Source organism: Rhinolophus ferrumequinum, chromosome 23 (assembly GCF_004115265.2).
Source record: "Rhinolophus ferrumequinum isolate MPI-CBG mRhiFer1 chromosome 23, mRhiFer1_v1.p, whole genome shotgun sequence".
NCBI lineage: Eukaryota > Metazoa > Chordata > Mammalia > Chiroptera > Rhinolophidae > Rhinolophus > Rhinolophus ferrumequinum.
Genome location: NC_046306.1, coordinates 19,710,932 through 19,725,894, shown reverse-complemented (window position 1 = coordinate 19,725,894; position 14,963 = coordinate 19,710,932). Strand labels below are relative to the sequence as shown.

Genomic DNA, 14,963 nt, shown 5'->3' with positions numbered 1-14,963 from the left:
TTATATGTTATTAAACTGCCTTAAATCCCTTTTGTAAAAGATATAATTCACTTTTTCAGTCTCATTTTCAAGATTAATAATTTTTCTGCTCTTACTGGGTTTAAATCATCTGATATGAAATACAGGTGTTCTTCATGTACATAGATGTGTTCCTGAAAGTCTGTTAGGTTGATTTATCCTGATCAAGTCTTATTTTCCCCCTGAATAATATCCATTGGAGGTATACCTCCTTGAAAACATGGCTGCCCCTTGGAGGAGATGAAAGTTGTGGGTGGTGACATGGGTAACTATAGGTAAAGAAGGTAGCAGAAAGGAAGCAACATTTTTCTTTTGTTCCAGTGATGTCCCAGAGTCACGTGGAGGACAGAAATGAGATGAAGGTGATTGGATGAGGGATTAGCAAAGGAGGGGCAGTTTGAGGAAGAGGGATTGGGGAGCCCTGGGAGCTCTCACAGAGAGGGGAGTGGCTTGGTGGAGGCAGGATGTACTTAGGAGCCTACTGTGTGTATCTAATATCTGCAGAGTCCAGAGCTTGCCAGCATGGATGAAAGAAAAACACCACCACCTACTAGTTCAAGGCAGAATGAAGTAGGTGTAGAGATGGAGCCACCAGAGGAGGCAGGGCAGGAACAGATGGTGTAGATAAATCATAAGGGGAGTGGGGAGGGACCCCTGTGTACAGTTAATGGTTTTTGTGTGTGAGTGGGTCTGAAATCCTTTGAAATAATCATTTAAGGACTAGAAGTCATTGGCCACATTGGCAGCCATAGTTAATTAAGGTTTTTAAATGTCTTTGAAACTGGGGCAACCAGAGCTTTACAAGTTGTTTTAAAAATCTTTTCAGTTTATTTCCTCCATGAGCTAAAATTATAGGATGGAGAGTCTTGAGGTAATGGTTGTTTGTTCCTAAAAAGGTCATTTGCTCTCCTAATACATGGGTTCTATAAGCTCCAAATTTTGTCCCTTGAATTTTAGTTAATTGAAGGACGCTGGAAGAGAGGGGAGATTTCTGCCAGAACCTGTTTTCCTGAGTTCTTGAGTCTGAAGTCCTGTGTTATGCTGCTACCCTTACTGGTTCTGGAGACTAATTGGAAAGGGGAGGAGAGAAAGGACGTGGGGGAGGGGAAGTCCTGAAAGTTAGTGGAACTGGCTGGGTGGTGTTTTGAGGGAAAGGTAGTCTTTGTGGGAGCTCAGATATTCTGAGGTGGGGTTCTGACCCTTGGGTGCTGCCTTTGGGTTAGATTTTATCTGTGGGAGCAAGTGGACAGTTTCTAGTTCATCATGAGTCGTTTTAGCAATTGCAGAATTGGGAGGGACAATGCTGGGCTCTCTTTTCACTCTTTTTCTGGTATTTTCTGCCCTGTCTCCGTTTCATTTGTAACAGGGGCCACCACAGCTCAATGGCGCTGTGAGTAGAAGCTCTGCTGGCACGGTGCCCCTTTATTTCCTGTAAAAGTCATTCTGTCTTGTTAGCACTGCCAGGAGTAGGTCCGGGATATAGCGAAGTCACACTGTGTAGATTCATCTTTGGAAGGCTTGGTCTGGTTTTCTTGCCACTCTTAACCTCCCTGGTGTTTTTGCTGAGACTGAGCATTGACTGAGCAGGGTGATGGGTGGGGGGCTTTAGCCAGAGTGGAGAGCAGTGGCTGCTGGCATTGGGAGCCTGGCATGATTGAATTACAACTGAATAGTGACTTTAGAGTTTCTTAAGGGAGTTATTTATTTAGCCTTGGGAAACTGTGGAGGAGGGCAATGCCATGTTATTTAGCTCTTTTCACCTGGAATGGTTCTTTGGCAGTGGTAATTAAGCATCGTTTAGTGTGAAGGCAGTCACACCTGGTAGTTTTGTAGACCCTCAGTCTGTGTTGGAGTAAAAGATGGAATTCTGCTTCCAGGGAATCTTAGTTTGGAAGCCATCTCTGGTGAGTTGACCTCAGTTGTTTGCTGCGGCTACTCAGCTCCCCCCCTTTTTACACTGGGGGTGGCAGAGCCACTTTTCTATCAGGGCTTTGTGCCCCCAGCCGTGGAGGACTTTGCTCTGCAAAGCGTTATCTCCGGGGGAAACTGAAAGTAGGTTCATATTTACAACAAAATGAGGAATTGTTCCTTCCTGTTGATTTGTGGTTCTTTAACTCGGAGTGAGCTGGGGTAATCAGGTCCCTCTTCCTTACCGATATGCATATGCGTATTCTTAGACCATGTGCGCCCCACCCCCGTCCCAGTTCAGTTCCTTGACGTAGTGCGTGAAGTCTGTAGAATGAGAGATTCTGTGGAAATGGTTTTATTTCTAGAGTCTCTGATTGAAGCAGTTACTGTTATTTGTTTTCTTCATGCTGTGACTGATCTATTTGAAACATGGGGATGTGAAACTATGTGAACAGCTTTGCCCAGAGATAAAAGGAAGATTTAGGCCCACTTATGCCAGTGCTAGCTTGGCTCTTATCTTCCATGGAGGGGAGAGGTTGGTGCTTCTGTTTTAAAGTGACTTGGGGATGGTAATAATTAGAACACTTATTGATCCCTTGCTCTGTGACAGTCCCTTTGCTAAGCAATGTCCATATCTGATCTCATTTAGTTCTTCACACAAACATGGAAAGGTTGTTGCCATCAACTTCATCCTCATTTTAAAGATGAGGAACTAAGCTCACGAAAATGCTTGAGGTTACAGAGCACATACATAAATGGTAGAGCTAGGATCTGAATGGAGGGCTGTGTGACTCCAGAATTCCTGAACTTCAGTTCCCATAGTACCACGCTGCCTCTGGGAAGCAGGGTGTTTCTAAACAGCAGGACTTGTCAGTTAGGGCAGGTGTTCACTGCACTGAGGGGGGGAGGGAAGGGGGAGGAGGAGGAGCAGGAAAGAGAGAGAGAGAGGGAGAAAGAGAGGGAGGGAGAATGCGTATGCACGCATGCACCTGAGGTAGTGGTAGGATAGGTGGGTGTGGATGGTCTGTACATTCTGGAGTCTGGTGGTGCCTTTAGAGCCTTGACTGGGAGACAGTCTCTAGTCCAATCCCTGCTTGGTGATTATAGGCAATTCACCGTCCTTGCTCTGGACTCATTTGAGCAATTAGAAGCTGAAGAAGAAATCGGACTACATGAGCATTTTTTGAAATTGTTGGCCACCGAACCTAAGCCCATTATATAAAAATTGCTGAGAAGAAAAGACTAAGGGAAGGGAAAGTGTGCCTGCAGATGGGTACACATCCCTCTGCCCACCCACTGAGGCACATCTGTTGAAACCTCAGTACTTTGAGAAATCATGTTGGAAAACTCTGAGTCTCCCATCCATGGCATTCTGGAATTCTCTGATTCCTGGAGAAGAAGTGGGATAGAGAAAAGGCCCTGAAGTCACAGGTATGGTAGATTTCAAGAGCAACAGAACTCTGTCCTATCCAGAGTGACCTGTGTATCCCTTGGTCCTAGAGAAGACGAGCTTGCGATACATCTCAAGTTTGGTCCTTACATCCCTTCTGCTATTACTGATGCTGTAATTTGTCTGATACGCTGAGTTCTGAACTTCCGGAGAGGCAAGGCCGGGAAGCTTTGTTTCACCTAGCGGTGTAAGGACAGGGGCTTCTCAAGGGAGCCTGAGCCAGGGGACCTTTGTGTTAAGGACACACTTATTTTGAATTCTGTCATTTACATGTTATCGTGTAGATGTTGTTTATGGCCATGGGAGAGCTTGATTGTCAGCCATCCATGGGAGAGTTCAATGGGAAGACATTATTTTAGTTATGTATGAAACCATTAAGGTAGATTTGGGGCCTCTCTAGGTCACTGTTGTCCATGGGATGTGTTGTTTTGTTCCCAAAGTCCAAGTTAGAGTGTGTGCATGATCAAGGGAGAAAGTTTCAAGATGATCCCTTGTAGTCCTTTGGAAGTAAAAAAGGTTAGGGTTGGGATATTGCCATCTAAGGACTGTGGCCCTGAGCACCTCTGGCTATATAGTTTGGGTCATTTGCAAATGGCCATTTGTGCTGTGGGTCTGTGGTTTGGACTTTAGGCTAAAGGACCTGGGGAATAGGCAGTGTGGGGTGGTGGGAGAAGAATTGGTCAGAGGTCAGCAGACAGGCTTGGATCCTAATCCCAGCTCTGCTTCAGACTTATCATGGAACTTGGGGCACAACCCTTCATCTAAGGTGTCCTTTTTGAGACTGTCATCAAGAGTAAGCTTCAAAATTGACCTCAAATAGCTGAAAAGGTACTGTTGGATAGTATTACTTAATGACGTCCTTCTGGATGTTTGACAAGTCTGTAAAAATTGACAGTTTTCATTTTGATGTAGCTGATGCTGAATTTCCTTTCTTGATAAAATAATTGAAAGGATAGGCTTGGGTGGCTTGTTGGTACTCTTAATCGTTAAGATTTCATGAGAATTGGGTGCTTACGGCCCCCACCCCCATTCCCCAGGCTGGTCAGAGCTGCCCCATGATTACTTGGAAAGGGTCTGTTGAGAGTTCCGTAGCATCGCCTGTGATTGCTCTGTTGCTTGCCAACCCCTTCACCATAGAGGCAGGAAGACAGGAACGAAGACTTTTGTTGTCATTACTCATCAGTTAGCGCTGAGCTGCCTGATCTACATGAGAATCCTTTACCATACCATCCAAGCACAGCCATATATCCTTAATATCTAGCTTGTGTTCTAGCCATTTTCTTTCTATGTTGGTGACTCTTGTGACAAATAATCACCTTTATTTTATAATTATTAGGATAAAGATCAGTAAGTAATTACTAATTGTCTCTGCCAGGGGTTCTCAGACTTTAGTATGCACTAGAACACCAGAAGGACTTGTTAAAACACACATTTCTGTGTCACATTCCCAGAGTTTTTGATTCAGTGTATTGGGGTTGGGGCTGGTAACTTGCATTTCTAACAAGTTACAGGAATTGCTGGTGCTGCTGGTCTGGGGACCACACTTTGAGAAGCACTGGTCTGCAGTGAGCCAGATGCTACGTGAGGGAGAAACGGGTGTGAAATGTGGTCTCTGGCCTTGGAGAGCCTGCCTTTGGGTTGGGATCTGCCTTCTATTTTAAGGCAGATCTAAGTGAGAGGCTGTGCAGGCCGGGTGCCAAATGAGTCGTTGAGAAGCTCTGGAGCAGGGAGAAATCTCCAGTAGCTAGGAAGTCAGGAAGCTTTTACAGAACTGTTTGTCATCTGAGTGGGAGGCTTAAGGATCAATGAGTGGCACATTCCAGGCAGGAAAACACTCGATAAAGATACGTATGGAGGTAGAAATATCACAAGGCAGTTTTAGTGGGTAGCAAGTAGCTAATCACTTTGAGTTTGTGGGTATGAGAAATAAGTTTTGGCAAATAATTGGGCTCAGGTTGCATTTTACTTTGAACACTAGAGAAGAAGACTTTTAATAGAGGTGGCTAGCCATTGACAGGGCCCTATTTAGGATTGGAGGAGAGGTGGGGTGGGCAGAGAATGTATAAGGAGGCAACCAGCCTGTTACATTCTTCTGCTCTCAGTCTTTGGGATTTTATTTTTTTCCTTCCTTGTTGGGTGGGAACTTGATCCTAAAAATTGACCATGTTTACTAATGGTAAACCATTATGTAATTACCACTGGTTCACTGGTAATCTTGACAAGAATAACTGATTTTTGTTTTTTTTAATCCCTGGGACAAAAAAAAAGAAAAGGGACATCGGTGGGTTCTAAGACGCAGAAGTTTGAAAGTTGGTTTGGGTGTAACTAATGAGAACTTCTGTGGTCGGGTGCCTTATTTGGGAAGATAAAGGTTATTTAGATTTCCAGCTTTATTACTTTTTAGCAGAGAGTGATTTTTGTTGGACATTTTTTTTCTAATGGAATAAAACTGGTAATGAAGCAGGCACCATTTAATGTTTTGGCCAAGTCTCTATTTTTAAATATTCTAACATGAAGGTAATTCGTATGGATTTTGAGATTAATGTGACCTCTAAAAACATTATACCTTTAGTAGATGGTCATGTTTCCTTGAAAGTTTAAAAGCTATTAAGCCCAGAAAATAAAGATTAAATGATAAAATTTAATAATTCACCAGTAAATAAATAAATCTTCATTTTCCTCACCTTCTCCATTGTTTTACTCCTCTTTGTTCTTTGTTCTTGGTAAATTCAGTGCAATTTTTATTTTATTTTATTTGAAGCATCATAAAAATGAGTTTTTTGATGGATTTTAATCTGTATAGATAAAAAGAAAGGCAAACATACTATTATCTTAGACATAGGTAAGACTGATGTGATTCTCAATTTTTTTGTGTGTGTGTGTGATTCTCAGTTTTTAAATTTCCATAAGTTTGTTATTGTGATTGGATCTCCCTTGTGTTTATGCTTTGAAAAGTTTTTTCACGTTCATGAAACTGCAAGTTAAAATCATGATATCTTCTTGAATTTTAGGTACTTACACTGTGAAATTTTATGATGGAGTAGTTCAGACTGTCAAACATATTCATGTCAAAGCTTTTTCCAAAGATCAGGTGAGAAATGTGGTTTTTGTGCTTTGTGGTATGAATAATGCTAACATTGTAGTTTTGTTTCTCAAATAAAACATTACGTTTGTTTATGTTGGCAAAGTCTTTGTTTCCTCTATCTGACACGATTTCACCAAAAAGCAATACTCAGATTTTCAGAAATTGTAAATATTTGTCTCTCTCTGCCATTTCCTTTTAACATAGTTTCTTCTTTTCAAAAGCACCAAACACTTGGATACCATTACCTGTTTCTGTTTTCCTCATCTTTTCTCAGAAATGTCGTTATTTTTCTCTCTCCATGTGCCCTGTGGCCAGAGCTGTTCTCCATCGCAGGGAACTTGCCAAACTGCTTGAGTAGATCTAAGTATGTTTCCTCCTCATCTCACTAACTTTGTCTTTAAGCTCAGGACCATGACACGGGTTACAGAGCTACAGTTCGGTGGGATTTGGCAATAGCTTGGCGCTAGATGTGCCAGCATTGAAAATTTTGTTTTCTGTTGTCGCAGGCATATATTTGCCTGAGCACGGGCCTGAGTTTTGATACTGGAAATATGGTGCATACGTATATGGGCCATCTGGAAGTGCTGCCTGCTTTCGTCATGATTTTTTTCTCTTATAATCTTTTTCATGTTTATGTCTTAATGAAGTAATTGAGGGGAAAGAGATCAAAATTTGGATACTGATGTTTTTAAAAACTGTTACTAATTGTTACTCACCTCTTTGGTGGTTGTTGATGTAACAGTGTTTTGTGATGCTGCGACCTGTTGTGTCTTTTCTTATGATTATCAAATGCTTCTACTTATCACAGATTTTGTAAATTCTTCTGTACATATATTTAGCAATTTCCGAGGATTGTGAACAGGATATCTTTGAAGGTAGCCTCGAGACATTTTTACCTTTTGATGATTATCCTCGTCAGAAAATTGACAAAATTATAAAGCTTCAGCCCCGAAGATGTTTTCTCTTTGATGATTTGTCCCTCAGACATCTAAGGAGATACACTGTACCCTAAAACGTTATTTTAGCGTTCGGTTTGGCATTTTTTGTGTTCCGTTCGTGGAAAGAGTTAGTATAGATAGAGGACCATGTTAAGAACTTGTTCAGAATTGTCAGGTTGTATCCAGAACCTCCCCCAAAGGAAGTCCAGGGCACCATATAACATACTGTCAACTGTTTAGTCTGCTGCACTCACGGTGCTTTGGCTTGGAGCTGGGCACCTTACCTAGTGTGGATCTGTGGGTGCTCTTCAGTTCTCATTTCCCAGATGCCTCTAAGTCTCACCTCATCTCAGACCTGGCAGGTAGTCAGGCACAGGCCCATGGTGCCTGTTTGCTGGATTTTCTTTTCCGGGAGGACACAATAGTTTGGATAAATGACGTCTCAGCTCTTTTCAACCCTAATAATCTAGGGTTCTGTATTGGCCACTTACAAAGCAAAACTTCTTTGAAATATCTGTCAGACAATTTTTAAAGTTTTTTTTCATATAGTATTAGACTAGATTGAGGTTGCTTCTGTAGGACTAAACTGTCCTAAATATTTTGATAAACTGTGTTTTAGGAACATTTATCTTTCTTTGAAGTTGTAAAAATAATACATATTTGCTCTAGAAAATTAGGAAAGTACAGAAAAGCACAAAACAGTAAAAACTGATTTTATCATCTAGATACAATTGCTGTTGACTGTTAACATTTTGATGTATGTCCTTCTGTGCTTTTTGTTAAGTATTTAAGTGTATACGTATTCTTTTCAAAATTTGAGTCATGTAGCATATTACTGTACCATAACTGGCTCTTTTAATGAAATAACATTTTCCCAAGCTCCTTAAGACTGTATGAGAATACGGCTTTTAATAGCTATGTAGTATTCTATAGTATGTATGTAATACATACTGTATGTATGTATGTAATGCTACTTTGTGTAACCAATTCCCTAATGGTCATTTAAGGAATATTTGTAAATCTGAGTGCACAAATCTGATTATTCTGTTAGCAGATTCCATTTCTAGGAATTCATTCTAGTTCAAAAATATAAACTCAAGTCTTTCACACAAATTGCCAGTACCCCCACCCCCCACCTCGGTGGTTGCCGTTTCTATTTCTGCCAGCAGTTAGGAGGAATGCGTGTTCTCAAACCTCGCTGCTTTCAGAAAATTTCTGGGACTTGAAAAAATATTTCTGTCTAGGCTCTAACCACAAGGATTCTCCTTGTTTATTAGTTTTCCCTATGGGACAAATTAAACTTTCACTCAATGAGTGTTTGGGCGCTCCTTCCTGCTTCTGGGAAAGATCTGTGTGCCTAGTGCGTGCTAGGTGCTGGGGATCTCATCTGAACCTGATACGGTGGAGACTGAGTTCGCGAAAGAGAGATGCACATACAAATAAACTTAATTGTACTTTTGGAAACGCCAGAGCTTTCAGAGCTGGCTTTATTATGAGCCAATCATAACAGGACACAGGACTTTTAGGGTGAATTTTTAGTTTGGATTCTTCTTTACACAGGGAATCAGTATCCACTGGCAAACGGAGCCATGCCTCTGAAAGGCCCTGGTTCAGTGTAGTCATGCTTGGGATGAGAAGGATGGGGCACGAAGTCATTTTCTTAGAACACCTCTGTCAGATTGCTTTCCACAAGAGGTCCCTGGGGTAATTGTATGTTCCTTTAATTATTTTCTAGTGACTTATTAATCATAAGGGAGATAGCTCTGTCTCAGAAGGAATTGAACATGACCATTGTTTTCTTTAAACCTAAGATTGATTCTCAAGCCCCAGAGTGTGGATGGATAATTTTCAGTGGTGCTTTCCATTATGTGACCTGGCATATGTCCTCTTTAATTTTCTCTGTTTGTTTTCGTAAGTTTGCAAAAAACCATCTGATTTTATATTTTCAAGTAATCACAAAATGTGTTTCATCGCTATTTTGCTCATTTTAGAATATTGTGGGTAATGCTAGGCCTAAAGAAACAGATCACAAAAGTCTTTCGTCATCTCCTGATAAACGAGAGAAGTTTAAAGAGCAGAGAAAAGCCACAGTCAATGTGAAGAAAGACAAAGAGGACAAAGCCTTGAAGACAGAAAAGCGACCCAAGCAGCCTGATAAAGAAGGAAAGTTAATCTGTTCTGAAAAGGGGAAGGTGTCAGAGAAAAGCCTTCCCAAGAACGAGAAGGAGGACAAAGAGAACATTTCAGAAAATGACAGAGAGTACTCTGGAGATACTCAAGTGGATAAGAAATCTGAAAATGACATTGTGAAGAGTCCACAAGAAAACTTGAGGGAGCCGAAAAGAAAACGAGGCAGACCCCCTTCCATAGCTCCTACTGGTGAGTTTCCCAAGTGGGCTCTGCAATGGGCAGTGCCAACGTGTTCTTATGTGGCCATTTGTGGTTCTTTTTCACTTCTATACGTCAGTCCTTCATTTTTGTGGCTAACTTGGAATTGTCCTGTGATCTGAAATCAAGTTGTATCTGTGGAGCTAAATTTTTTTTTTTTTTTTAAGATTTTATTGGGGAAGGGGAACAGGACTTTATTGGGGAACAGTGTGTACTTCCAGGACTTTTTTTTTTCCCCCAAGTCAAGTTGTTATCCTTTCAATCTTAGTTGTGGAGGATACCATTCAGCTTCAAGTTGTTGTCCTTTCAGTCTTAGTTGTGGAGGGCACAGCTCAGCTCCAGGTCCCGTTGCTAGTTGCCGGGGATGCAGCCCACCATCCCTGCGGGAGTGGAACTGGCAACCTTGTGGTTGAGAGGACGCGCTCCAACCAACTGAGCCATCTGGCAGCTCAGCGGCAGCTCAGCTGAAGGTGCCATGTTCAATCTTAGTTGCAGGGGGCGCTCCCCACCATCCCTTGCAGGACTCGAGGAATTGAACTGGCGATCTTGTGGTTGAGAGCCTGCGCTCCAACCAACTGAGCCATCTGGGAGGAGGCAGCTCAGCTTAATGTGCCGTGTTCAATCTTAGTTGCAGGGGGCAGAGCCCACCATACCTTGTGGGACTCGAGGAATTGAACTGGCAACCTTGTGATCGAGAGCCCACCGGCCCATGTGGAAATCGAACTGGCAGCCTTCGGAGTTAGGAGCATGGAGCGCTAACTGCCTGAGCTACCGGGCTGGCCTGTGGAGCCAAATTTTAAGGGAGACTCATATCCACATGAACATAAGTTGGGAAATATGTCTGTGACTGAGCTTCTAGGGTGATAGATAACTGTCCACTAGATACATCAGCTTATATATAAAACCTAATGAGCTGAGACCTTTTGCTTGTGGCTATTTAAATGATCTCAGTTTAAGTAAGCTTAATAGAACCTGAGATCAAGAAATACAGTTTTCATGAGAGACATGAAAGAGAAAAGGAGAAGTAAAATAGGTGTGGACGTCTGAAGGAGGTGGAGCCAGAGAACACTGGAAGGCATGGGTGCATTTGAAATGGAGCTCTGGAGAGTGATTATTGATTGGAAATTTTTAGTCTAAATAAGCTGAGATGGTTACTTGGTAAGAGTCAAGGTTAGAGGGCACAGATTTAGGGAAGAATGAACAGCTCTTTAAAAAATTTGAAATTTGAAATTATTCTAATCAAGAATGAAACACACCTCGATTTCTTTCTAAGCCAAACAGTCCTCCTCTAGATTGATTCAGTGGCATGAAGAGCCCGCAGGATCTCTAGACTGAGCGCCACCTATTGGCAGTGGTCTTCAGACATTGTTGCTTGCATACATGAATTTGGAAAAACTCTGAAGCCCCTAGCACAGTTTAAAGTGATACCTATTTTTTCTCACAAGTTTAAATAGTTGCAAAAGATATATATAATAAAATTTATTTTCAGCAAAACTAGAGGTAGCTCTTTCATTGTTTCCATATGCTGTAGAACGCAAAGTTAGTCCCATCGATCCAGACAGCTACACTAGACCATCAGACTTAATTTCTGTGACAAAATGTCTACCTTAATTTACTTCGAATGAGTGTATTACGACTCATTCCCTGTAGGCAGCTTCTCACATCTGCGTTCTAATTTTAAGGTATGAAAAGAGGTAGATTGATTTCTTTCCAGATGAAATAAGGCACGTATGTCCCCTTTCAGTGATTATAACTGGATTTTGCCCTCAATTGCAGAGCATGCTGTGGACCTTATATCTGGGATAATTAATAACCTTATCTCTGGAATAAATAATATAAAAATACACATTTATTTTGCTAAAAAAAAAAAAAGCTGAACAGGCTCGAATTGTCCCTAGACAAATCTAGGGCCTAGACTTGTGCTGTCCAGTATGGTAGCCGCTAGCCACATTTGGCTATTGAGCACTTGAAAAGTGGCTAGTCTGAATTGAGGTGTGCTGTAAGTGTGTAAAATACACAGCGGATTTTAAATAGTACCACACACACAAAAAAACCCAACAAAAAACAAAAAAGCAAGAATTTAAAATATCGCAATAATTTTTATATCGATTACATATTGAATACTTTTAGATATATTGGGTTAAATAAAATACAGTCTTAAAATTAATTTCACTTTAACTTCTTAATGTGACGAAAGCTACATTCATGGCTTGCATTTGTGTCTCTTACTATATTTCTGTTGGACGGCACTAGCCTGAATTCACTGACGGGCTTTCTCAGCAGAGTTCTGGGGGAGAATTAGTCCCTAATGTTCAAGGCATCCGTTATCTGGGATGAATTGACTTCTCTCCTGTGCATTGAGAATGGTTACAAACCACCCTTGGGTGAATTCAGGGAATAACCTGTGTGTTTGGTGTTCACGTGAGGACCCTAGTGGAGAAGGTCTAGGGGTTTTAGACCTCTGGGCAGTGTACCATGTTAAGATGTGGGATGAGTGAGAGGCAGACCTTTTTATGTAAGTGGGAGAAGGGCACTTACGCAAGGAGAGGTGGAAAATGTGAACTGGCAGAAATCTGATGTGTCCCCATCTCAGTTTAGGAAAAGAGGATATGTGGGAATTGAGTTTTCTGAAACTGGTTCCTCTTTAGCTATTCATGCTCTGGCTTGTACCTTCTGGAAAGTGTGTACTGGCGTAGTTGCACTTCACTTTCCAGACTGCTCTTATGAAGCCACATGATTTCATTCAGATAAAATAAAGGCCATTCAGTTTATCGCTTTTATTTTGTAAATGTAAGATTTCATACCAGGTAGGATCAATTTAATAGAGAAATGGTGTATTCCTAGTTTACTGTTAACACTTGTCTGCGGCTTTCCTCCGCAGTCAGAATCTCTGGATGAGGGTCTGAGAGTGTGACTTGTTAAACAACTTGCCCAGATTATTCTTATTATTGTAAGACAAGTTTGGCAACACTGAAGTTCTGTATAGTCAGCCCCAGTTTGTATCAAAGTGAAGAAGTCTTGCCAAATATCTCATGTAGTTCAAGTCCCCTTTAAAAATTGCTTCGGATAAGATCATTGACTCCGTGGGTCCTTGAGCTGTCTAGATTGTACAGATTTGATTGGGAACAGGATCTGAGCTATTTAAGGAGGATTGTTTGTCTTTGTGTTTAATTTGGAATGTGTGTGATCTCCAACTTCCCACCACGTGGAACAAAATAGTGTTGGCACCTTGGGAAGACTGAACACAGGAAGAGCCAAGGATTTCAGCCCTCATCAGCTTAGCCTCCTTAGAGCTCAGTCCAGTTTCTTGTTTGGCCATTTGTGATGGCAGCTCTGAAGCTACTGGTGTTAGATGAGTCTTTTCTCCCCTTCCCCTTCCATTTCTTCCCCTTCCTCCCTCTTCCTCTTTCCCCTTTCTCCCTCCCTCTCCTTTCAACCTTCATTAGACCCGTTAGCCCTGCCTTCACCCAAAGCGTCCCAGTTTTTTTCTTTTGTTTTTTTCTTTTGCCTGCCTTTCATATTCTCATCTTTCCTGATTGGGCGAGAGCTTCTTAAGTGTTAGACTTAAAAATAAAGAGTGAGTGCTGTCCAAAGGTTTAGCATCTGCACTGCTAAGTTATGTCGGAGCTGGATTTGCTAGTGATCAGCCGCCATGCCTGGAACACTGACGACCAAATAACATAGTCTCCTGAGACTTTTCTGGAATTGTTTTTAAGGGGTTATAAATATTGACATTCTTTTTGGTTCCTCAAAGCTAGGACCAATGCCAAGCTAACTAATTTAGCAAGTAGAGATTGGAAACAATAGTCAAGCTGTAGTTCCAGGGTACATATTTTAGGAATTAGCCTGCATGGTGGATTTCCTGGGTATTGATGAAAAGATTTGATGTTGATAAAAATGTTTCTATTGCTCTTACACCTTCATGTTGAGGTATAGTGTTTTTTTTTTATTACTATTTTTTAAATTTATTGGGGTGACAATTGTTAGTAAAATTACATAGATTTCAGGTGTGCAATTCTGTATCACATCATCTATAAATTACATTGTGTGTTCACCACCCAGAGTCAGTTCTCCTTCCATCACCATATATTTGATCCCCCTTACCCTCATCTCCCACCCCCCAACCCCCTTACCCTCTGGTAACCACTAAATTACGTTCCCCAGATTAATTAAGGTATAGTGTTTTAAAGAGAGGGTTTCAGGAGAGAGGTATATGACTAGAGCTGGGTCTTAAGAGAGACCAAGAAAAAGAAATTTAGGAAGTCAGTCTGCAAGGTGTAAGTATCTCCTATAAGGAAGTACTTTCTCACCCATTTCACTTTTCTTTTCACTTAACTAAGAAAGCCTCTTGGTCTGTTTATCACGCGAGGATCTCTGTATGTTATTTATATATAATAACGAAGATTGGACCCTAAGAAATTACATGCCTTTTTTTGTGTGTGTTTTTATTTATATTGTAGCTGTGGATTCAAACTCTCAAACTTTGCAACCAATAACATTGGAATTGAGAAAACGGAAAATATCAAAAGGAAGTGAAGTCCCGTTAAAACGTCCTCGGCTTGACAAAAATTCACGTGAGTCTTCAGTTTGTGTATGTGTGGCTAGAACTTGATGTGGATTAGGATAGCTTCCCCTCTATCCCTATAGACTCTAAGGCTTGTCCTTAATTTCAGGAGCTAGTGTGCGTGGGATGTGGTTGGATTAGAACAAGTTTTGCTAGAAGAAATAAATCTCAGAGCCCAAACTCCACTACTGTTGGGTTCAGCAGTGTCATCTACATACCCATAAACTACATTTGATTTGGAAATTTAATGGCTTAGAAAGGGATGGATTTCATATGATGAGTGAAACTTTAAAAATACTACTTACTGATTTTTTTAAAAGTAGTGCTGTAGGCTCCAAAAAGGATTTGTGATGGCTCTAAGCTTTATAAATCTTACTGACTTTCAAAGTTAGTACATAGATTTTTATATTGGGAAGCCCTAACATAGAACTTAGTTTTTAAAATTGGGACATGATCTTGGAACATATTTTCAGACCATGAATCCTTTAATAAAGAAAATTCTGTCCTGGAAGAGAGACTGTGCCCTTACTTAAAACTGTAAACTAGGAAAGGATATTTCCTTTTATTACTGGTCTAATATTCCATAAGTCTCTGTAAAGCCTGTACAGAGGA

The 14,963-nt window shown here is 41.1% G+C and overlaps 1 protein-coding gene across 3 annotated transcripts in view; it reads left to right on the top strand.

Moving 5' to 3' along the window:
• The window catches only part of PHF20 (PHD finger protein 20), a 119,193-nt gene that overhangs the window by 48,748 nt on the left and 55,482 nt on the right, over window positions 1-14,963 (top strand). For all 3 annotated transcript variants that reach the window (XM_033094510.1, XM_033094511.1, XM_033094509.1), the window contains 3 exons: window positions 6,388-6,467; window positions 9,391-9,778; window positions 14,248-14,361. In XM_033094510.1, coding sequence (XP_032950401.1) covers window positions 6,388-6,467; window positions 9,391-9,778; window positions 14,248-14,361 — 582 coding nt within the window. The remainder of the gene's footprint in view (window positions 1-6,387; window positions 6,468-9,390; window positions 9,779-14,247; window positions 14,362-14,963) is intronic.